General features: G+C 46.0%; 1 protein-coding gene and 1 long non-coding RNA gene across 4 annotated transcripts; both read right to left on the reverse strand.

Moving 5' to 3' along the window:
- Positions 1–532: 532 nt before the first annotated feature.
- Positions 533–5,545, reverse strand: LOC119399859 (uncharacterized). Its single transcript, XR_007416749.1, has 3 exons — positions 5,363–5,545; positions 4,425–4,612; positions 533–996 (listed from the first exon to the last, which is right to left on the reverse strand). It is a non-coding gene; the product is annotated as an uncharacterized LOC119399859 (long non-coding RNA).
- A 7,239-nt stretch (positions 5,546–12,784) lies between these two features.
- On the reverse strand, positions 12,785–21,043 carry LOC119399855 (uncharacterized). Of its 3 annotated transcripts, none has more exons than XM_049417885.1 (5): positions 20,904–21,043; positions 20,700–20,768; positions 20,535–20,634; positions 19,044–19,122; positions 12,785–13,021 (listed from the first exon to the last, which is right to left on the reverse strand). In XM_049417885.1, exons 1-5 carry the CDS (start codon positions 21,041–21,043, stop codon positions 12,816–12,818), a joined length of 594 nt encoding a protein of 197 aa, XP_049273842.1. In that variant the 3' UTR covers positions 12,785–12,815. The 3 variants fall into 3 exon arrangements, with proteins under 3 accessions (XP_049273842.1, XP_049273843.1, XP_049273844.1); XM_049417886.1 differs by having other exon boundaries at positions 20,700–20,740; positions 20,879–21,043; XM_049417887.1 differs by lacking the exon at positions 19,044–19,122.
- Positions 21,044–22,233: the final 1,190 nt, after the last annotated feature.

Below are 22,233 nucleotides of genomic sequence, written 5' to 3' on the forward strand. Positions count from 1 at the left end.
GAGTTGGTCCGCGCGATAACCTGAAGACCGAACCGAAGGAGCCACCGAGATGAGTTGTGAATGGGCGAAATGAAAGAGCGTCTCCCGAGATACGCAACAAACGCGTGCACACACATGTACACACAGAAGGGAGCCTCCCTGCCGCACAGACTGCCGCAGACCGTCGCCCACTCGTCATCCGCAAGTGGTCACAGCGGAGTGACGACGAGCAGCAACGCCGAATCTGTACCAAGTTGCCCAGCTTTCCATGCAGCTTAATGGAAAAGAGCACCAATATGCCACTACATTGCATAATGTGAATGGATGCCTCTCATGGCTAACAAAAACATGCAGATGGGTCGATCAATCGCACTGCAGTCGTTGTATGGTGGTGAAATGCGAGCATGATGGTAAAACGTTGCACCAAACGTTACACTTCCGTAATTTAATCAACGACTTGGGCCCAATATACTTAAAATAGTCGATAAAAACACTTAGATTCACTGTATGTCCGCTGAACAGCGCACCATTCTGAGGTGCGATAGATTCTGTAACCCTTGCGAGTATCCTTCGAACAGCTCTGTACGATAGTAGGTTTTAGATCATCGACGTGAAGGTGTTGTACAGCTTCTCACGGGTAGCTGGTAGCCCAGGGTGATTCCAGAGGTCGCTGGCATGTCTCGCGGGGGCAAAGTGAGATGCAGACCGTCGCCCACTCGTCATCCGCAAGTGGTCACAGCGGAGTGACGACGAGCAGCAACGCCGAAGAGAGTCCTCCCGTGGAGTGAAGACAGAAGGGCGGGCCACAGCGATGGGCTTTCCTGCACGATGCATTCCCCAGAAGGCAAGGAAGAAGCAGGAACCGGAAGGTGAATCGTTGTGGACGAAGGTACGCCATGGCCGCAGGACAGGGGTATCTGGAGGATTGTCTTGGCCACCCAAGGGGCACAGGCCGGACGCGGAAGGCAATGCGGGTTTGGACATAGCACCTACCGGATGAGATCGAAGGTCGAAAAGCTGTAAAGAGAGCAAGATTTCATGTTTAGATGTGGTGTAGATACACAAGGTACTCACAGCAACGCAAGTTCACGGGGGACAATATTTGAGACAATACCTAATTTCTGCTTGGCCTATAGGAATGGACGAAAGAACGGGGTTTTCTTTTTCTACAATTGGTATAGCATCGGACGGGATATGCGGAAGTTGTGGGTTCGAATCCCACGGACGGAAAGGGCGAATTTGCGTCCGCTTTAATTCGTTTCAATTAACATAATCGCTACAGTAAAGACAACAATATCCCCTATATATTCCCTGGGCTGATTGTCGGGTTTATTTCGTTGTGTTTAACAAAGAAATGAGCCTCTAGGAAAAAAAAATTTGCATTTAATTAATTTGTAGCGGGAACCTCGAGCTGGTACAGTTAATACCTCTGGTTCGCATACGAGGGTTTATTGTCAAGAAAATTTTAACGGCGCGGAAAAACAAGGACGAACGAAAAGGGAGCTGACATGGACATGCGCCGACTTCCAACTGATTTTTAATTCGGAGAAGACGCATATACGTAGTGAAAAATTGCGCTACGCAAAACTTGTGCCAAGCACCGCGTGTAAACGATAACAGGTGACGAAATTTTAAAAAATTGGAAACACTATCTTCCGATGCATTGGCATATAAAAGATAAGCTATTGATTTTTGTGCAAATCAATGGAAGGCATGCTGATGCGTGCTTCCCCCAAACGAGCAATGTGCGCCGCCTATACAATTTCTCTAGTAAGCACATTTTTACTTTTGAGGATCACTTCTGTTTGATTGTGAACAGGCAGACAGCCACACCCCCTGCAATGCGCGCTCAAACTTCCGGAGTTGCAGCTCTGCACACCCCAGCGGTGTTCACGCAAGCGTACGTTGAGTTTGGCGGACGTATTTCTTGCGCGGTGCTTGGCACATACTCTTCTGCGCAGCGCAATTTTTCACTACATACGAGTCTTTTCCAAATTAAAAATCAGTTGGAGGTCAGCGCTTATCCGTGTCAGCTCCCTTTTCGTCCGTGTTTTTCCGCGCTGTTGAAATTTTCTTGAATAGCCAACTCGCCCGAAAACTCACGCTGAGAGGGTTTATTGGCCATCAGCCGTCTCGTGCAAAGGTCACGTGCCACGTGACACCCTCTGGTGAAAAAAAGTTTCACTCTCCATTTTACCTACAAGTGGCGCTGGCAAACACTTTTAGGGATTACATGTACAGAGATGCCGAACAAAGAGGACGGGGACACTCCTATCATCAAAGTTCGATTGGTAGAGCATTGGACGTGCACTCTGAAGGTTGTGGGGTCAGATCCCACCGACGTTGTGGCTGCTTTTTCGTCCACTTTAATTCCTTTCAATTTATATTGCACTACATTTCAGAACAAGTAATGTCCCGTATGGTTTCCCTAGCTTAATTGTGTGTTCATTCATTTGGTAAGGTACACATAAGACAAGTTTACGGGGGACACTACTTATAACAAAGCCAAATGCCTGCTCAGCCTACGAACAGTAACTAGTTTCAACCTTTGGAAGCTTTCGCAACCTACAGGATTCGTTAACAACAGAGATGCAGTTCCACAGTGGAGTCCGTGTCCCATAAGCATATGTATCAAGGTGCACCCGTGTGCTCAATCTAGACGAGATAGTCAAGTGGTTAAATTGCCAGTTAAAGGCATTTCGTATGAGAAGTTGCATTACCTTCTACCCATGAAACACTAAGTACAACAATAGTGGCGAGCACATGCACTCGTAGAAATCGATCTACAGGTCGAAAGCATCTTATTTCCACATAAATTGATCATTGTACACTGCAGTGTAGTTGGTGGTAGCAAAAGCAGCACGCGGTAATAAAATAGGAAGTGCAGGAATAGAAAGCGTTTGTTAGTAAGGTAATGAGATTAGGTCTGTTAATAGGAATCGACGGATCTGCCTGGTTCGCATCAAGCAGCCTGGCACACATTAGGGCTGCATCAGCCGTGATTCGATCCCAGCAGGCTTCTTCCTATTGCCAAAGTTCAGGAATAGCCCGAGAGGCCAGTTTCGACGGTGTTCCCACCATTTAACGGGCTGTCGGTCTGTGATAAGTCGCGGCACCGGACTTTAAGGGAGCCTTTGCAGCGTGGGAATCTCATTGGCAGCAGTGTATCCATGCCCAAGGAGGCCACTACGAATAATTTCAATAGGCACCGTTCTGATCAATTTTTTACTACACTCGCTCGCATTATGTTACGGACAAACTACGTAGATACGTGGGACTGCAGGTACAGGTATACAAACACATGGACATCTTTCTGCTGATACGCACATGGTTTCGAAATTCATTATCCATGCTGCTATCGCACCATGAAGCTGGACCAACCCATCCGTACCACAATTCCCTCCAGGCGTCTGCGGTCGCGCACATTACAAATTCCCACTACTCTAACACGATATGGTAAGACAGGATTCAAAGACATTGTCCCCAATGCTGCAGAATATTTTATTACATGAAGGCTCGCCAGCGCTTAGCGATATGCTGACACATAGCCCACTAAAGCGCCACCAGAAAAAGAATGTACTTGCCCGATTCACTGCAGACTTGCAATCGGATCAAACGCTCGTCTGAAGGATGTTCGACTGCGGAAGTTGATGAAGCAAAGGCAAGGGGACGTACGCAAAGGACCGGCAAGATCGCCCATTGCATGCACCAGACGCAGAGGTTGGCAAGCTAGAAGGAAACAGAACCAGTTGTCAATTATTGCGAGACACGATGCACCTGTTTTAGAGCCCTACACTAGTGTGCCGATAGACAGATATCTAGTTTTAACACCAAGTTTGGAACACCACCATGTGACACAGCGAGATCAATTATAGATGCTATCACACATTGCAAGGGAGGAAGTTTTCAGTTATTTTGAGTAGATAACAGCCTGAAAATTAAAGGCGGATGCAATTGCAGCATTACTATTAGGTACATTATTAATGAAAGAGGTGTCATAAGCTGCACTACAGCTCGCCAAAACTTTTGCGAAGAGGCTGAGGCAATCTCACTATGTAGTGGAAGTGTTTCGCCAGCTTCATCTTGGCTCGATATTCCTCCTTCGCTTGGTTAAAAACAGAGCAGGGTCACATGTATTATGTTTTCAGTGCTGCACTCAACTCATGACAAATGTAGTGTCTTGTTATCTAGAGCTTTGCTGAGCTTTCTCCCTCATTTTAACGGAAACAAAACAACTGCTCGAGATAACCATGTCCTGTCACTACGGCTGCTAAAATCCGACTGCTAAAGGCAGTGTTGACTGACGCAAGTGCTCGCGTCGAAATGACGCCGACATGGCACGAACTGAAGACTGAAAACTCAAGTTTCTGCATTGCTTAGCCCTGAATTATTGCTCTTGATTCCGTGAGCACTTTACCCTCGTTACTCAATGTAGATATACTTACGCGAGTTATTGCAGATCACGCAGCAAAGGTCCACCAGTAGAGCGTGGTGGGTAATAGCAGGGAGAAGAAACACCGTCTGCTGAGGGACGGTCTAGTGGGGTCGTCATCTTCTCTGAAGCAAGGAGTGGATGACGTACAAGGACCGGCAGGATTGTCCCTTGCGTGTGCCAGGTGCGAAGGTTGGCAAGCTAGAAGAAAAAGTGAGCCGCCTTCATGTCGATAGACCTGTGCACAGTGTTTCTGGATTGAAATGACACTGAAATATCTAGTATAATTACTAGTATGTGTAACTGCTCGAGATAACCGCATTCTGTCGCTACCGATATGGCCACTACAGGTGCGGACTGATGCAAGCGCTAACATCGAAACCAGACCAGTATGGAACAAAGTGACAACTGGAAGCAAAAGTTTGTGCGTTGCCTAGCCCTAAATTGTTCATTTGAATACTATTTGAGCACTATTCTTGTAAAAGTAAAAGCATAGAAAACTGAGAGTTGGTAGGAATGCATTATGGAATGTTTCTCAGCGGACACACTTACGGGAAGACAAGTGCTGACTATACTCAGTTTGTTGGGGTGTGCTCTTTGACAAACACCGGTTTCTCAGAAATAAACCGACACAAGAAATGACCGAAGCTTTTTGCATGTAGAAATGTGCAGATAACTGCTCAAGTGAGTACTCGCAAAGAATTCTTTTTGAGTGCTACGTAATCGGTTTGTACTTTCCGCTCCATGTTGCAGATGTTATTTTTCTATGCACATTTTTTAGTCGTACTGCTTGTGAATTTTCGTAATATCTTGCACATGCGTTCTCGAGTTAGCCTGGGTATGTGTGTGTATATGTGCGTGTACTTTTTACCAATAAACCGAGTGGCGAGTCTGTGCTTGGTTGTCTTCCCTTACATATCTATTCTTGTTACTGAATGTAGATATTCATACGCAATTGACTGCAGGTCGCCGAGCAAAGGTCCATCACGAGAACGCAGTGGGCATTAGCAGGCAGAAGAAACTGTCGGCTGAGGAATGGTCAAACCGTGGACGTCATCTGTGGTGGAGCGAGAACTGGATGAAACGCGCGAAGGACCTGTGGGATCATCCATTGCGTGTACCAGATGCAGGGCTGCAAGGAAAAGCCAGCCACCTGTTAATCGTGGCACGACGTGATGCATCTGTTTTACCGATATACACAACGCACTCGAGGTGGCTAGAGTGCACATAACTAGGGATTTGCGAGTAGTAAATTATAGGTCCGAAGCGAGTAATTTCTAATCGAATAGTATATATCACGTATTATAAAGAAAAGAAATGAGCACATTTGTCATGACCGAACCAACCTACACAATATTTTTTTTTAATTGGAACAAGACGTGTGAATGTCAAGTCTTTTTCGTTCAAAGTGAAGTGGAAGCAACTCTGAATAGTAGCAGAATTTGAATTTCAGTAGGATGCAAGTTATAACTGGTAAAATACGTTACGTTTTAAAATTTACTATACTTAGATCATATAAGGCCGTATAACAAGCTCTTACACTTTAAAAATGATTAATCCATGTGACGACAATACGTTCATTTAACCTTATAACGAGGCTTTGCAGTAGTGCGGATTTTTCCAGGACAGGCGTTTTAACGGCATAGAACGACCGACTGCAGTGAAACAACCTTTACAGGAAGGTTACATGCACTCTAGTATACGCCTATTCGTCCATTTCGAATAGTTCTAAATTTCGAATAATTTAAATTCGTGTCGAAGCGAATTCGAATACTGTAATATTCGTTTGACTATTCGAAGTGCTCGAATATTCGCACATGCCTATAACCCTTTGCGACACAGCGTCCTCATTTGGAGGCTCGACTTTTTGTGCACTTCTGTGCACTATTGGCAAGGAAATGACCGCAAACACTGAGCTGATGGTAAATAAGAATTCTTGTTGCCTAAAGACCCTTTATATCACTTATGGTTGGAATATTTCGCTACACGAATGCTGTGATAAAGGCAGTACAGCGTTTAACGGGACGTTGGACGTGGGGCGTTTTGGCAGGAATTAGGATATTTTTTTTACCTTTTTAGGAATGCTCGCTGCAAGCAGGTAACTACAGCATGTAATAATTAGAGCGGGTCGTTGAATTCAGTCTATGAATAACTATAGCATTACTGAACGTACAATATATACATAATTATTTAAATTGAACCTGCAATTAATTGCTGTAATATACAGTATTCTAGCATTTCCACTTGCTTCAAGTTTCGTCTCCAGAACCTTGGCATCACATTGTGTAAATGTCGCGCATTTATAGACAGTCAATAATGCATCTCGCAAAGGGATAATGTAATGGTGCACTTCACGAAAGTAGCCCGAGCATAAGTGGAATACGTCAATATGGAATACCAACTAGCCCGGTGACACACCTTGCATAAGTGGAAGCTTCTTGGGCAAGGGGAAGCTATACGCAGTGGATAACACGTTAAATTACCATGCAACCTTCAAAGTTTGGCCATACTAGAAACTACGGCGAGTGTAAATATACTGTGAACATGCTCTACCCTTGCCAGCCTATCATGGGCTCACCTGCCAACTTGGTGCCGCTAGCGAAGCTCGCAGCAATGATGGTTATTTTGAGTGGTCCTCGTGGTGAACCTTGTCAGTGGTTCCTGGTTTTGCAGTCCATGGTCCAGGTGTCGCCGCCCCTTTGCAAAGCTGCATCAACACGTCTCATAGTTACCAAGTAGAAATAATCAAAACTTAAGATTCTATTGTCCTCAACTACGGCAAGATGACATGCATGTTGGACTTGGGGCTCTTTATTTCATGAAGTGGAGCTCCTAATGTGCACCTAAATTTACAACTACTCAGTTGTCTGCATTTCGCTCCCAGCAAAATGCATCCACTGTGGTCTTCGTCCTAGTGCTGATCAGAGCAACGCCCTGGCTGCGAAGCCACTGGGTGCGAGTGCCATGAAAAGCCAGCATGTTTCAGCACAGCCGTATGTAAAGCAAGCCGAAGATGTACGAATTTTTAAAACCCGTTTCCCATTGTCTGAAAGGGGCCATGACATGGTCAAACATAGTATCTCGGGTTTAACATCCCAATACCATGATATGATTATGAGAGGTGCCGTAGTTGAGGGCTCCGAAAATTTCGACCACCTGGGGTTCTTTAACGTGCACCTAAATCTAAGTACACGAGCCTCAAACATTTTCGCCTCCACCCGAAATACATGGTCAAGCAGTTTGTGCTTCTCAGCAAAAGATAGATGTAGAGGGTCTATTATGCCTGTACATATATGAAAATTGCATTCGAAAAGAATGTTTCAGCGCAAAATAAGTCCTGAAGTCGCCGGCCATAAACCTCTGCGACCGCTGGCAACCGCCATTTTGCCATGGCGTGAGCGACGTCATATGCTGCATGGAGCGGAATCATCTTCTAGCAAAGTATCATCAGCTGCTAACTTGTTTAGTTTCAATGCGAAGCTGAAGAAAGCTGAAATAGCTCGATAGCATGCGCAGCTGGCCACGAAACAAAACCGTTCGCCAGAATTGGCAGGAATGCCGACGCTCGCAAAGCAAGCAGCTTGTTACGCCCTGGTTCACGAGTGCTCCAGTGTTGGCCGACCCTCAGTACGCTCCCGTGTTGATAAAAATATTCGGTTATCAGGTAGGTACTCAATTAAATACACTAATTTCGCCATCTTGTTTGTGGACGTACGAGGATTAACCCACATGGCACTGATTATGATCGAAAATTCGGTATCATGGCCCCTTTAACGAATGGTTTGTGGTTCAAACTGAGAACGAGGAATGAGAGAGGAGACTGGATAGGATGCCGGTGTCCGTCTACTCTTCTCAGATTGCGCCACAAATCTTAAGCTATGCACCAGTTCGCCTAACAGCACACTCTGCTAAACCATATTACCATTGTAATTCACCGTATTGCTTGAAGTACAAGAGATTCTCACGCGAGGCTGAGTTGGTTGAGAGGATGTCAACCAGGAAGACCCGTTCAGCGCCAGCAGGGAAATGCGATGGGGGTGGGCAGATGTCGGCTCTGCTGGGGGAAACGATGAAGACCGTAGTAGGTTGCGCAGGTTGAGGACCTGTAATGTCATGCAAGGCGGCTTGGAGTCCTGAATATGCGCATTGTACCATCACGAGCACTACGACAGAACACACGAGCGTGTGGTGAATAGCACCAAACCCCAATCTGAATGAGACAGAGCACTGAAAAATATAGTGAAAAGAGGTGACGTTCTTTCGTGAACTCACTCGCACCACACGTCCAGTTTTACGATACGTGAAATGTGACGAGAGCTTGATATTGCAGAACCCATTGTAGCACTCATGCGCAGCAAAGTAACGCTGTTTAAAATCTATTTTGCTGTATCCCGATTTGTTTGTGTTACACGCACACGAGCGAATGGGAAAGCGATATTTTGAACGGAGCTATAGACTGCACACTATAATAATAATAATATGAATAATAATAGTTGGGGTTTAACGTAACAAAACTACGATATCTGTAGACTGCACACTGCCGCGCTCTGCTTGTCATACCCGCCTTATACTCTCCAGTGGCCCGCGATACGCAATCATCTGCAGTTTTTTTTATCAACAATTGCGAGGTCGGTGTGCCGACATTTGGCGGAACCGCGGCCCCCTTTTCAGTATGTTTCCGACAGTGGCCGCCGCGAATCTCCCCGCGTTGGGTTTGAGGATTGCCATGCGCTCATGTTTTCCGGCTCGTACTGCTCACAATCGTACTTCCACTTTTACAGGTTTACAGCATACATTCGAGAGGTTGCAAAGCAGCCAATGAAGGCCAGACGTCTTGCCTGAACAAGATTTGAACTCCTGTCTCCTGATGGCGCTCGAACCTATTCGACAGCACTCGAGCACTGGCTGTGGGGGCTTGTATGGACCCACGCAGGAACATGGCAGCCACCTTGCGTTCAGCATACTAATATGGCCACCGGGAACTGAAACGACAGTTGGGGAGAACTCTTGAAATAAGGAAAGTGGAAGACACATGGTCGATGCACAGCACGTACCGATCCCAACTGCGAGGCCCACGGGTGATCCATGCACGTTCTCCTCCATGGTAAGGATCATTGAAGACCAGGCTCGAAGACAAACCGGAGGGCAAGCGTGACCATAGCAGTCGAACACACAAACCGTAGAATGACAGCGACTACAATACACTCACAGGAACTGTTAACAAGCGTAGACCTGAGAGTTATAGAATACGAAAAACTCGCCTGTACATTCATCGTGGCTACTACTCACTTGACTGCTGATACAAGTCTATGGCATTGAGTTAACGCGAGAACAATTAAGCAGCTGAGAAAACTAACGCCGTCTTGCACCCGCGGAAACCCACGTTTCGTACCAGAATTAACAGGCACGAAACGGTGGCCGGGAGTGCAACGGAATCCGAAGTGGGCCCTCCTCCCGATGAAAACGCAAGGGGACTTCCAAAAGCTACAACCTGCCTAGTGTCCGCTAAACGTCCCTCCTTGCCACACGACTCGTGTGGTGACAGTGGCCGCAGCAGGACTTAGTGGGTGGACGTATGCGTAGACAGGCACTGGCAGAGTACTACCCACCGAATGACAAGCACCGGCAAGGTAATACCCACCTATGTTGGTCTTTACAGACCAGCGCCAGCCTCCCCAGGACGCCCTGTACGCGACCTGCCTAGGGTAAAACTATAGTGTGTGAGTGTTGTGTTGCTTGTCCTTCGCTGCGGCCACGACCTGCCATTAAAGACGCATACGACTTCAGGTTTACAAAGCCCGAAGCAATATGCGCCGCCACACCAGCTGGTCCCCTTTCGGTTTCATCGTGGAGAAGAGCTGTCGCGGCAACAACTGTGCCGAAGTTTAGCTACATGGTTCCCTGCACGATTAACCTCAAGATTCAATGGCGCAAGCAAACTGGCAAGTGGCAATGGTCGTTGAAAGCATGCCACCTTCGCCAGCTCCGTTACTCTCACACCACACCGTTACCAATTCGATGTCGCCGATGAAGCTGGTAACAATGACGGCGTCGGTGTTGTGTTAATTGCCAGGGAAGCAGCTCGATCCTTGTCCATGGTCTCTTGTTAGCAGCACGTGGCCCTGGTGACACCAACAGTTTGCAGAGCTGCAACGACACACGCATCAATCGTTATATTAATCAAATTCTGAAGTCTTACATGCCATAACAACGATACGATTACAAGGCACACCGTATATGGTAGCGAACTGTTGATTACTTTCAACCACCCAAAGCCCTGTTAACATGCACCAAAATCTAGCTACAGTATTCATGAATTGAAAAAAAAAATGTCATGGTTTAGCAATGCTAGTACTTTCAATTCCACGCTGTACAGTTCACGTCATATATAGCGGCATAATTGTGATTTGGAGCACTTGCACGAGAGCCAACCTTCGCTTTAGAGCAAGATTTGCTCTGGTGGTCAGATTTGCTTAGCTTTAGCAGATATTGCTCATAGAAGTAGTTACACTAGTATTAGTAAACAGCTATATCATTGAGGTCCTGAGAAGCTAGGCAGAGGGGTGGGGGGCCGATTAGGTGCGTTCCTACCCAGCCATTGGTTAGTCCCATGTCGGAACAGGGAGAGAGTCGTTATAGTGAAAAAAAAATGTCGTGCTTCAATCTGCGAGTAGCGTACACTGCTGTTGCTGCCAGGGGCGTAGCCAGAAACTTTTTTCGGGGGGGGTTCACCCATACTTCATGTATGTTCGTGCGTGCGTTTGTATGTGTGCGCGTATATATACGCAAGCAAAATTGAAAAATTTCGGGGGGGGGGTTTGAACCCCCCCAACCCCCCCCCCCCTTGGCTACGCCCCTGGTTGCTGCGTTTCACCTACATGAAAATGCAGCATCCGTAGCTGGGAACGGAACTCGTGTCCTCAAGCTTAGATGCACGACGCCGTAGCTGCTAAGCCACCATGGCTGGCGCCAGTAGGGAAATACATTATGTGCATGCATTGCCCGAAGTATACGACACTTACGAGAAGTACCGCACAGCGGATATGGCACGCTCCAGCCGGGGAAGAACGCCGAATCAACTTTTGCCAGAAGCGAAAGTTGACAAGCTGAAACGACACGGGAATAGCTCGTTACTCCCGACAGTTCACGAGGCAAGAGGATTGCTTTAACTTACGCGAACCGGCGTAGGGCGGCGTCGGGCAAGACGTCATGCTTAACAGTGCAGGACAGCTGCACTATTACGCATGACCGTTGCGCAGGACGCGGTGTTCATTCGCCCCATCCGCTCAAGCGGATGAGATGAAGAACACCGAATCATGCGACCTGAAACAGATGGGACACTTGTTAGAAGACCGAAGCGCACACAGAAGGCATGATAGAAATGATACCATGGCGTTAGAAAGACAAGACGGGAAAGACGATAGCACATGTGCATGTCCTGCAGTCTTTCACGCCCTGTCTTTCCAGCACTAAGGAGTCAGTTATAGCAAACCACTAACTATCCCAAAAATCTGTACTCCTTAATGACAGGCACTCACCATGAGCACTGCTCGACAGATCTTGGATCAGGTGAGAGACTGGCCGAGGTCACAACCATGTGCGCCTGGGCGAGAAAATAAATTAGGGTAAAAGTTAACATCGCAATGACACACAAACTGGAAAGACACGGACTAATAAAATATTATTATTATTATTATTATTATTATTATTATTATTATTATTATTATTATTATTATTATTATTATTATTATTATTATTATTATTATTATTATTATTATTATTATTATTATTACAAGAATTAATGGAAGGCGCGAGACTAAAAAAAAGCGAGGACCGCTTGATGAAGGTCTCGCTCCTCGTACAGGTTGGCAGCAGCAGGGAATATGACATTTGCAATCGTAGTGCAAGAAGAAAATAAGGAAGGCGTAAATAGACTTAATAATGTAATTCTTAGGGTTTTAAGTCCCAAAGCGATACGACTATGACAAACTAGTGTACGGCGCCGGAAATTCCGAGCACCTGGGGTTCTTTAACGTTCACCTGAAGATTTCACTAGATTACAAAATTTAGGCTAGTGATGACTATATTTAGCACAAATAAGTTAATGCTGACAAGAACAAACGGGACAGACGAGGACGAGTGCAGGGGTTGACAAGATAGAGAAAGAAAAAAAACCAACCTTGGTGGATGATGTCCCGATTGAAGTCGACGCTGGTTCTGAAATGTAAAGGCTGACGCGATAACTCCGGGTGCCGTATTGCAACCGCGAACACCACATTCCACACCAGAGACTAGCACAAAGTGATGGCCGGGAGTGCAACGACATTCCGGATGGGTCTTGCCCCCACGACGGAAACCCCCTAACAGCTACCTACCTGCCTAGTGTTCGCTAATCCTGAAGCTATTACGCGCACTTCCGTCGTGGGGGAAGACAGTGACCCTCGCCAGCCTCGTTAGCAGGCTCACCTGCCATTTTGTTTGATGCCGATGTTGAAGCTAGCAGTAACGACGATGCTTGTGGCGGTCCCCGATGTGTTGCCGGCGCTGAAACTCCTCGACGATGGCCTCGTCTGCAGTTGCTAGACCCGGCGGCACGAAGAGTATGTACAGCTGCAACGACATTAGAGACAGTGGTTACTGATGATGCAGTGGTAGCCTAACTCGCTGCCCTCTAAAAAAAAGTTTTGTAGGGTGAACACTAACCGTCTAACATAAAAGAGTGGACAAGAGACCGAAGAAGAGACCGAACACAAGAGACCGAAGAAGAGAACACGTGCAGCTTGTGTCGCCTTGTTCTCTCGTGTATACGTTTTGCAGGCTCATTTTTCAGGAAGAATTCTTGATAAACGTACTACTTTGTTGGTGCGGTTATTGCCATTAGTGAACCAATTGCCCCAAAAATAGGTGAATGCACATTTGGTCAGTATTGTCACGCATCCAAGTACGGCGCCGGGTTCTTTCAGAAAACAAGGTTTATTAAAGCGAACTTTGGCTCCGCAACAGATTCAACGAATAATGCGGAAGGCGAAGAAGCGCCCACATAACGACGCGCGTAGGCGATTGTCGGTGGAAAAGGAACCCCGCGGCGTTATTTCCGCAGCCATCGGATTACCTCGAGAACTAGACTGGTGGCAACAGGGCAAAACACTCTCCCTATCAAAACGAGACAGCTTGTGAGACATACGAAAGAGAAAGAAGGAAACGTGCGCTTTCCTTCAAACATAGATAAGACGATTGGGCGCGGCCAGACGCTGGCCAGCATCTTTCTATGTCGTCCTTTGTGCGTGTTCGCTAGCAGTATGGAAGCATACAATCAATACCAACTAGCCCAGCTTAATGCATTAACGAGCTGGCCAGAAAACAGCTAAGAGAACAAACTATGTGGCATAGTTCGTGGCAGTATGCACCGTTCCCATTTCCATGTCAATGATGTTCTATTACAAGAGCAAAGCATCAAATTTAAGTGATACAGTAATTGATAAAAGTCACATTAATTAGATGTTAACTAAAAATCAGACTAATTGATAATCTAAATGTTCGCTGCAATATTTCCTAACTCGTTAGAATGACTGCTAATGAGTGAAGAGCAATTAACCAAAGACATGTTTGCACTGACTTGCCTTATTCAGCGTGTTATAGTGATAAGTTGACCACGATAGAAAAAGAACAAAAACAAGCCTAAAAAAATTGCGCCAACTTCACATTAGCGGTAGTTGTTTGTATGTACATCCACGATGCTTTCAATGCCAGCTATCATGCAACTGGTATATTTTAAAATAGTTTGAATCGTTAATGTGTCAATTACAAAGTTATAGGCCCACCTCGGAATAACTTCAGAATCAAGCACTCATTTCACGCTGAATTTGGACTTTTTTTTCCCCAGAGGAAGTATTCTTTGAAGTATGCGAAATCTTAAATAGGCGCATGCTTGCACACCGCTATTCAAGCACTTCCATGCGAAAACCGACAGATACTCTGTTGAATTTGTTGGTCGCCGCACCGTATGTGGCTTCACGATCTACAATGGTTGCTGAATAGAAACTGCTGTTCACGAATTGATAAGCGTGGTGTAGTCATTTGCGAGTGGGGAGAGAGGCTGCGACTTGTAAGCAGGAATTCCACTGCGAGGCACGCAAATCAATTTGTGCAAACCTCGTTTTGTAGGCAAAAACCTGTGAAAAGTTCAAGCCATGCTAAGTGCCAGATGAGGCGGAGTCAGCAGATGCCGACTTAACCTCTGCGCCAGCAATAGGTCGTGAAGACCATCGAACCATCCGGCATGGTAAAGCTCTACAATGTGGCGATGAACCAACGCAACCGTGTATCGATCAAAGTTTGCTCTGAAGTGCTTGAGTAGAGGCATGGCATGGCTATCGAATATGTCGCGGGCTTTTGTTATTCTCGGTCAAAAATAATATAGTGAAAATTTCTGCAGAAAACGAATGCTCGATTCCGAGGTTATTTGGGTCAGCCTACAACTTTGACATGTTAGAAAGAAATTCAAGCAAGAATGAAAAAGAAAACAAAATCATACTTAAGTGATGAAAAATACTGGCTCTAAGCACACAACTACCGCTAATGCGCCGATGTATACGCCTTTTCTAGATTTAGTGTTCGTCAAATATTACTGTCAGAGCAATAGGGAAACCCAGGTATGGTAATGCCAAATGCACATACAAGTCTGTTCTGTACCAAAAGCACAAGATACAGTAAAGTGAATTAATATGGCATTGTGTTTGATGCTAATCAATAAGTTAATTATTTCAGTTAATTAGCATTTTAACGTCGCAGCTCAATATGTGTTCGGGTAACAAGGCACAGGCAAGCCGAATACGAGTTGCAACTTGTAGCCCGTCTTAAAAGTGGCACTAATAGAACATGGCAGCACAAGCGAAAATTAGTTAAGGAAACACTTTAGATTAGTGGTATTTTATAATGTAACATCTGCCATTGTCACTGAAGCTTAGGGTCCTTTGAAGGAAGGCCACCATGTTGCAACTCGTTGAGCGCGACTACATAGAGGCACGACCGAACGATGAACCAGAACATACACACACCAACAAAATTCCAAGGATTCCGCGCTTCCGACGAGCCTTTCAGTTTTTGAAGTCTTGGTTCAAGCCAAATGAGACAAGCTATTCCACAGCTACCCTGCTACTCCAGAAAAGCAACAAGGTAACGATCGAGAAAGAGGTTCGACAACAAGATACAATCACTATTGCTGTTCACTGCGTGGCTGGGAGTACGAGTGACTAGAGTGGAAAGAAAGAGGAAGAAATATTAACAGACTATTTGAGCAGTTTACAGTTCGCAGACGACACCGTACACTTCATGAATGACGGCAGCCAAGGGAAATTACTGAAGACGAAGCGAAAAAGCGTCAAAGCAGGGTTGAAGCTCAACATGCAGAAAGCAAATATAATGCTAGGTGGTATGGTCAGGGAAAAGTGCGTGTTAACTGTACTCATAGGCGTGCGCACGGGGGGGGGGGGGGGGGGCGCAAAATCTGTCTCGTACATTGACTTAGGAGGGGGGCGCAGCGATGAACCTTGCCCCCCCCCCCCTTGATTGGGAAGCCTGCGCACGCCTATGATTGTACCCTAGAAGCAGTAGAAGAGTATGTAGAAGCTAAGCGCTAACAGGGGAGCCTACTCACGCAAAAGAAGTTCACAGAAGATTAAAAATTGGCTGTTGCGCATACAGTAGGCATTCTCGACTCATCACCGGCATATTACCACTGCGACAAAAGCGGGAAGGGTTAAAAACCATTGCACTTTGTCAGTTCTAACATGTGGGGCAAAAGCGAGAGAAACTTAATTCGGTAAAAGGACCGCACGGAATAAACGAAACAAAACGATAGTCGAAACTAAGGAAGAGAGCAGTGCGAGTCGAAACGAACAGGGGTAGTAGATATTGGAGGAAACATTAAGAGAAAGAAACCGATCAGGGCAAGTCATTCCACGAGAAGGCCAGATGACAGGGGGTCAATTAGAGTGTCTGGATGAACAGCAAGAGACGAAGTGTGTCCGAGGGCAGCAATGGGTTAGGTTGAGCGACGAAGTTAAGAAATTTGGAAGTATAACAGAATCTGCTAGCGCAGGAAACTGCATTGGAAATCGTTCAGAGGGCTCTGCCCTGCTGTGGACATAAGCTAACGATGAAGAGTATACCAATTAGGCTTGTCACGATACTTTCAGAAATGCTAAAACCCACCACTGCTGTCAATCTATGCCCGAAAAAAATTTTAGACCAGTACAAGCTCCTCTCACGAAGCAGAGCCGTCCACGTGGCATAGCGCAACATAGAAGTGGTTTGGCAGTTATCTGGAGTTAAAAGCTACCAACGAAGAAAATACTCCCTAATGCACGCGTCCCCTCGACAGTGGTGGCAATGAGCCGTGGCCTCGAAGGACAGCGAAAATACCATTGCACCTTGGCTCGTGCGGCACTGGCTATCCTCTGCCCTCCATCTGCCTTTACCATCCTCCCCGCGTACAATTTCGCATTTCGCTGCGTTCCTAGTCTGTCACGACCGACAGACTAGGAACGCCGACATTCGACGCGGCAACTTACGAGTTTTACTCTAAAACACTAAGGAAGCTTTTTCTGGTTAGGAACTGCAGTATTTCTCGGTGTACTAGCTACTGGCCAGGAAGAGACAATCTAAGGCCAAACTCGTGCACGACTAAGCTGATAAATTGCATGCATATACCGAGATGGAAACGAGCAGTGCTAGAGTGATAGAACTACAGACTGTCAGCGCGCTGCCTGTCGTTTTATCGCTGTCACTTGTCCAATACTGTTCGTTCCCGTTCCCGTTTTAATGATTAAACAAACAGCTCAGATGCCCCCATGTATTTACTGACTACTTAATAAATGTTTTCAAGGAGCTAGACTTTCTTAATGTGCTGCCTATACAGGGTGTTTTTTTTTTAGACAATACAGATTTTTTTTAATAACAACCTATGACAGTAAGGCTCCTGTCGTTTACGCACACGAACTTCACGTCGAGGCGGAAATACTTTGCCACAGTTAAAATGACACTGTTCCGACTAATTAATAAAAACACTAATATCTTTTTTAATTATTGACTCGAGGGCAGGTGTTTATATTATAAAGTTGTAGTGCGTGCCAACCAAGGAGGTTTAAAAAAATTCTGGAGTGGAAGCTCTCGCAACGCCTTGCCAGCAGAAGTGAAGCCAGCTTTTGCCCACCAAAGAGCTCGGAAACATGCTCTTTTCTGGTGGTGGCTACTAAAAGATCAAATGGCTTTGATCTGTTAGTATAAACACTACGTTAATTATAAAATAAAAGATAGTTGTTGCCGACAAAAGTAGCCTGTCGAGTGGAGTATTGGCGATTGATCTCCAATGAAATTTGCCATGACTTTGAGGCTTAGTGATGAAAACTAGTAACACAAAGACAGGCTTGGAGCATTATCTGACCGTAAAAGTTGCCATATTAAAACTTGTCTGGCGTGCGTGGAAAATGCTCGCTTTCCTTTGATTTATCGTGCGATAGGGCAACTGTTTATTCCAGCTTGGTGCCAACTTATTCGATACCTATTTTATAGAAATCCCAAAAGTTGCACGTAGTTCTAAATATTCGTCATCGAATTTCATGGGTGAAATCGAAACTGATCGCGCAAGTGCGCGCACGAAGCGCGACCGTTCTACGCCAGACCGGAACTACCCGTCACATTAGACTGACGACATTTGAATGACGGCGTGCCGCGGCCGTATGTTTTCGTGAAAAGCTGCAAGTCATATCCCTTGTGTCCGTGCATCGCCTTACTTTAGCGCGTAGTATTGGTGCTTATCTGTTTCCTTCGAACCGTGCGCAAGAAAACCGAAATATCGACCTTTTCTTTATCTGGGAAGCATAAAACTCTGGAGCGGCCACTGCGGCGCTTCTTGCAGACAGGCTAAATAGTTTTTCGAGCTTTTTTTATGGTTTAAGAAAGACAGAGGTACCACATCGCACGCAAGCATTAAGCTGTTTACTAGTGTATTTCAGAACGCTTGCCGATTTTTCTGACCAGATTCTGCTTTGGCGCGCCTTCATTCAAATTTCGTCACTTCCCTGTCACGTGTCATTCCGGTGTTCCGCCGCGCTTTGCGCGCGATCAGTTTCGATTTCGCCCTTGAATTCGATGAGAAATATCTATGTGCAACTTTTGTGATTCCTAAAAAATAGTTATGCCATAAATTGGCACGCACGACAACTTCGTAATATAAACGCCTGCCCTCAAGTCGATAATTAAAAAAATAACGAGTTTTTGTTAATTATTCGCGTCAACGTCATTTTAGCTGCGGGAAAGTATTTCCGCCTCGACAGAGTGCATGAGCGAAAACGACTGGAGCCTGACTATATCATAGGATTTTTATTAAAAATCTATTGTCTAAAAAAAACACCCTATATCTAAATCTACGGGCGTTTCCCAGTTAAAATATACGCTCCTACCATCGCTGGAAATCATAACCGTAGCGCCCTCAGCTTGTATCAGCGCAGCATAGTGGGTGTCATGTATACCAGCACACTTTTTCAGATAACAATGGCTGCAGGCGATGAAATCAGCTAGAAGCACGATTCTTGTTTATAGTCTACTCGTGGACATATGAGAAAGTGCTCACTTGAGGTAGTGCCGGGAGGATATCCGCCAGGGAGATCTGCCGTTGTGGCCCAAGGGGTGTGTGAAGACAGTCGGCGCTCCTGGGATGAAAGTAATGAACTTATACCTGGAGGCACAAGCGTACACAAGTGGACGCAACTTGTTCTTTGCCAGTTCATGGGACTAGAGGCCAAGAAGGAGCAAGACAGTGACGGAGAGCTGAGCTGCTTGGTACGCACGTATTGATGTTAAAAGACTGGGCATGCAAATGCGAACACAGTCAAGACACCATAAACGACGATTACGATACTCCGTAATGAAAAAACGGAGTTTGTGGTGCCTTGACTTCTCTCTTGTGGGCTTGATTGCACGTCCGGTATTAACATGAGCAAGATGTATCGTGCATAGGGTGAATTGAACCTTCAGCCTAATCACAGTCGTCACCGTTTCCTTATTTGTTGCGCATGACTGCAGCAAACTACTTCAGTGGAGGCACTACTTTGTTCGATGGCTCGGTCAGCGAGCCACGTTCTACGGCTAATGTAAAACGGTATGGTCTTTGTCCGCTCTAAATGAATACAACCCAATACAAATTGCAGATGCATTTTAAGTTTGATATTAGATTTATGTAAATAAGTAGACATCGACTGCTAAGTAGTTTAATTATAATTAATAATAATAATATCTGGGGTTCAACGTCCCAAAACCACCATATGATTATGAGAGACGCCGTAGTGGAGGGCTCCGGAAATTTCGACCACCTGGGGTTCCTTTAACGTGCACCTAAATCTAAGTACACGGGCCTCAAACATTTTCGCCTCCACCGAAAATTAAATATTTAACTGTACACTAATTAGTATTAATGAACAAAACTCGAAACACAGTCATATTTCCTGGAATGTAATACCTAATGCCTTAGAATTTGTTCTGCAAATTTGACACATTTTAGGACAGTCGGTCACAATTCACGCCTGAAGGGGATTGCGTAAATCTTGCGCTAAGAGTCTTAATGGCTGCGTAATTTACTACGGTCACCAGTAGCGTTTGCTAACTTGCCTCCGCGGTGCGTCTGTGTTAGTAAACACGTAAGAGTTTACAAAGGTCAGTTATTCTTGAAGGGCGATAAATGACTAGCACAAAGAAAAATTAAAACAGACAAACGAACAAATTTACAAACCTACCGCGCGCGCAACTCGCCCAAATTGCAAACTAGCCCGCGCGCGCGCAACGCCACCAAATCCAAAGGCCACGCGCGCACATGCTGAAATGCTATCAACCAAATACATGCGCCTATACAATGGCCGGTCACGGTAACCGCAGAGCCTACGTTCTAGCTTAACGCAGTAGGCTGCTAAGTCACTACGGTGGCTGTCACCATTTAGGCGCCCCCTAAACCCTTCGACATGCCCGTATTAACCCTTCAGAGAACGATGGCTGCGATTAACAAAGCTTGAGGCAAGGTGGCCCTTCGCGTTTACTGTACTACTCATGGAAATACGAGAGAGATGCTTACTCGATCGAATGCCGGGAGCACGTCCGCCATGAAGACTCCGTCGGCGATAGCGCGAAATATAAGCCGGTGTGGCACGGGGCGTGTCAGTACGTCAGCGCTCCTGAAACGAAAGGAAAACTTGTTAGGCGACGAAAGCTGGCGTAAAAAAATTGAACGCAGTCTCACGAATAACGCTTGAGCGCGAAGCCACGGCTGGTCCATGTGCACTCTGCAGGTCTAGCAGCCAAGTCGAAGCTACGAAAGAAAAAAAAAAGAGGGCAAGGGTTAAATCGGCAGAAGGAACACACAAACAGCGAAAAAGATGCCAGCTAGAAGGGGCACTACCAACTCTAACACGAGTGCACGTAAAAGAAAGAAGGGTTAACCCACCTGCGCTCCGCCCGCAGCAGGTCCCCGACGCGACGCGTTGTGCAGACTTGAAGTTCAGACGTTGCCGGCTTCTTGAAGTTCGGGGACAAGCCGACGAGGCAAACACCGGGACGCCGCTTTGCGGCCCGCGAGAACCACATTACGCACCAGAGAAGTCTGGCACGAAATGAGGCCGCGGGAGCGCCACGGACATTCCGGGTCGAGTCCTCCCGTGCACACAACCCCTGACAAAGCTACCTACCTACCTAACCGTAAGCTAAGCCTGAAAGCTGTACGCGCGCGCCTGTGTCACGGGGAGTTGGACTCGAAGTGGCAGCAGTTTTCAAGGAACTCGCTCGCTAAAGTTCCACGCAACCTTAAACTTTGGTTGAGCTAGGAAACTATAGCGAGTGGCGTTCGGTGAACACACCCACACCTCGCCGGCCTGCCATATATTGTGGCTCACCAATTACGATGCCGACGACGAAGCTCGCAGCGGTCCTCGATGAATTCCAGGCGACGCAGTTCCCGGTACACAGCTCCATTAAGTCCAGGTAAAGTCCACACACACACACACAAAGAAAAAAGTTAAAACGCGACTCGTATACGCACTGCAACTACCACGCCCCGTGCCTGAACGTCGTGGCAAGCCATCCCATGGCGCCTAAGAACTGCCGTCTACAAAATGCGCAGCGTTGCCGTCAGCAAACGAAAAATGGAGGTCGGCCGCTCGCGCATAGAGTAATATAAAAAAGGTTAAGAGAGGACACTCCCGTAGGCCCTGCGGCTGATTTGGGTTCGCAGCGCACCAAACGGAAGTGGGGAATCCTAACAGCCGCTCAGAGATCGGAAATCGCAAAAAAAAAATTAAAAATGCCCATCTCAGAGGCCATTATTTAGCTATAGGTAAAATTACACGGCCCCCGCGACCACTTCTGTTCATGTGATTGTCTCGGAGGTCATTATATATATATATATATATATATATATATATATATATATATATATATATAGATATATATATATTATATATATATATTAACGCTTTATTTGCATGCGTAAGTAGCTTCGTGTGTAAGCCACACCGCCAGAGCGGCGAGCACACAATGCCATTGTTTATGCAGACACGACAATCGTTGGGAGAGACGAAACATTTTATTTCAAGTGACATTCTCAGTAAACACATACAAAAGATGGGTGCACTGCACAATGCAAGACAGCTGCCACATGTTGAGAAATTGCACAGTAGGAATAAATAGGCGATATTTAGAACATTCCCACAATACAATAAAAGTGCAGAAGACAGCATTAGCATCACAGAGGAAAAGGGGACGATTTTTCAGAGTGAAAA

Source organism: Rhipicephalus sanguineus, chromosome 7, assembly GCF_013339695.2.
Source record: "Rhipicephalus sanguineus isolate Rsan-2018 chromosome 7, BIME_Rsan_1.4, whole genome shotgun sequence".
Lineage (NCBI taxonomy): Eukaryota > Metazoa > Arthropoda > Arachnida > Ixodida > Ixodidae > Rhipicephalus > Rhipicephalus sanguineus.

Excerpts from the sequence above, each read along its gene's own strand:
- LOC119399855 (XM_049417885.1), bottom strand. The coding sequence starts at position 21,043 with ATGTGGTTCTCGCGGGCCGCAAAGCGGCGTCCCGGTGTTTGCCTCGTC. Across the intron at positions 19,123-20,534 it reads TGCTCCCGGCATTCGATCGA|GAGCGCCGACTGTCTTCACA; the intron begins GTAAGCATCTCT and ends CTTTCATCCCAG. Across the intron at positions 13,022-19,043 it reads TCCTCCCGGCACTACCTCAA|CTGTACATACTCTTCGTGCC; the intron begins GTGAGCACTTTC and ends ATGTCGTTGCAG.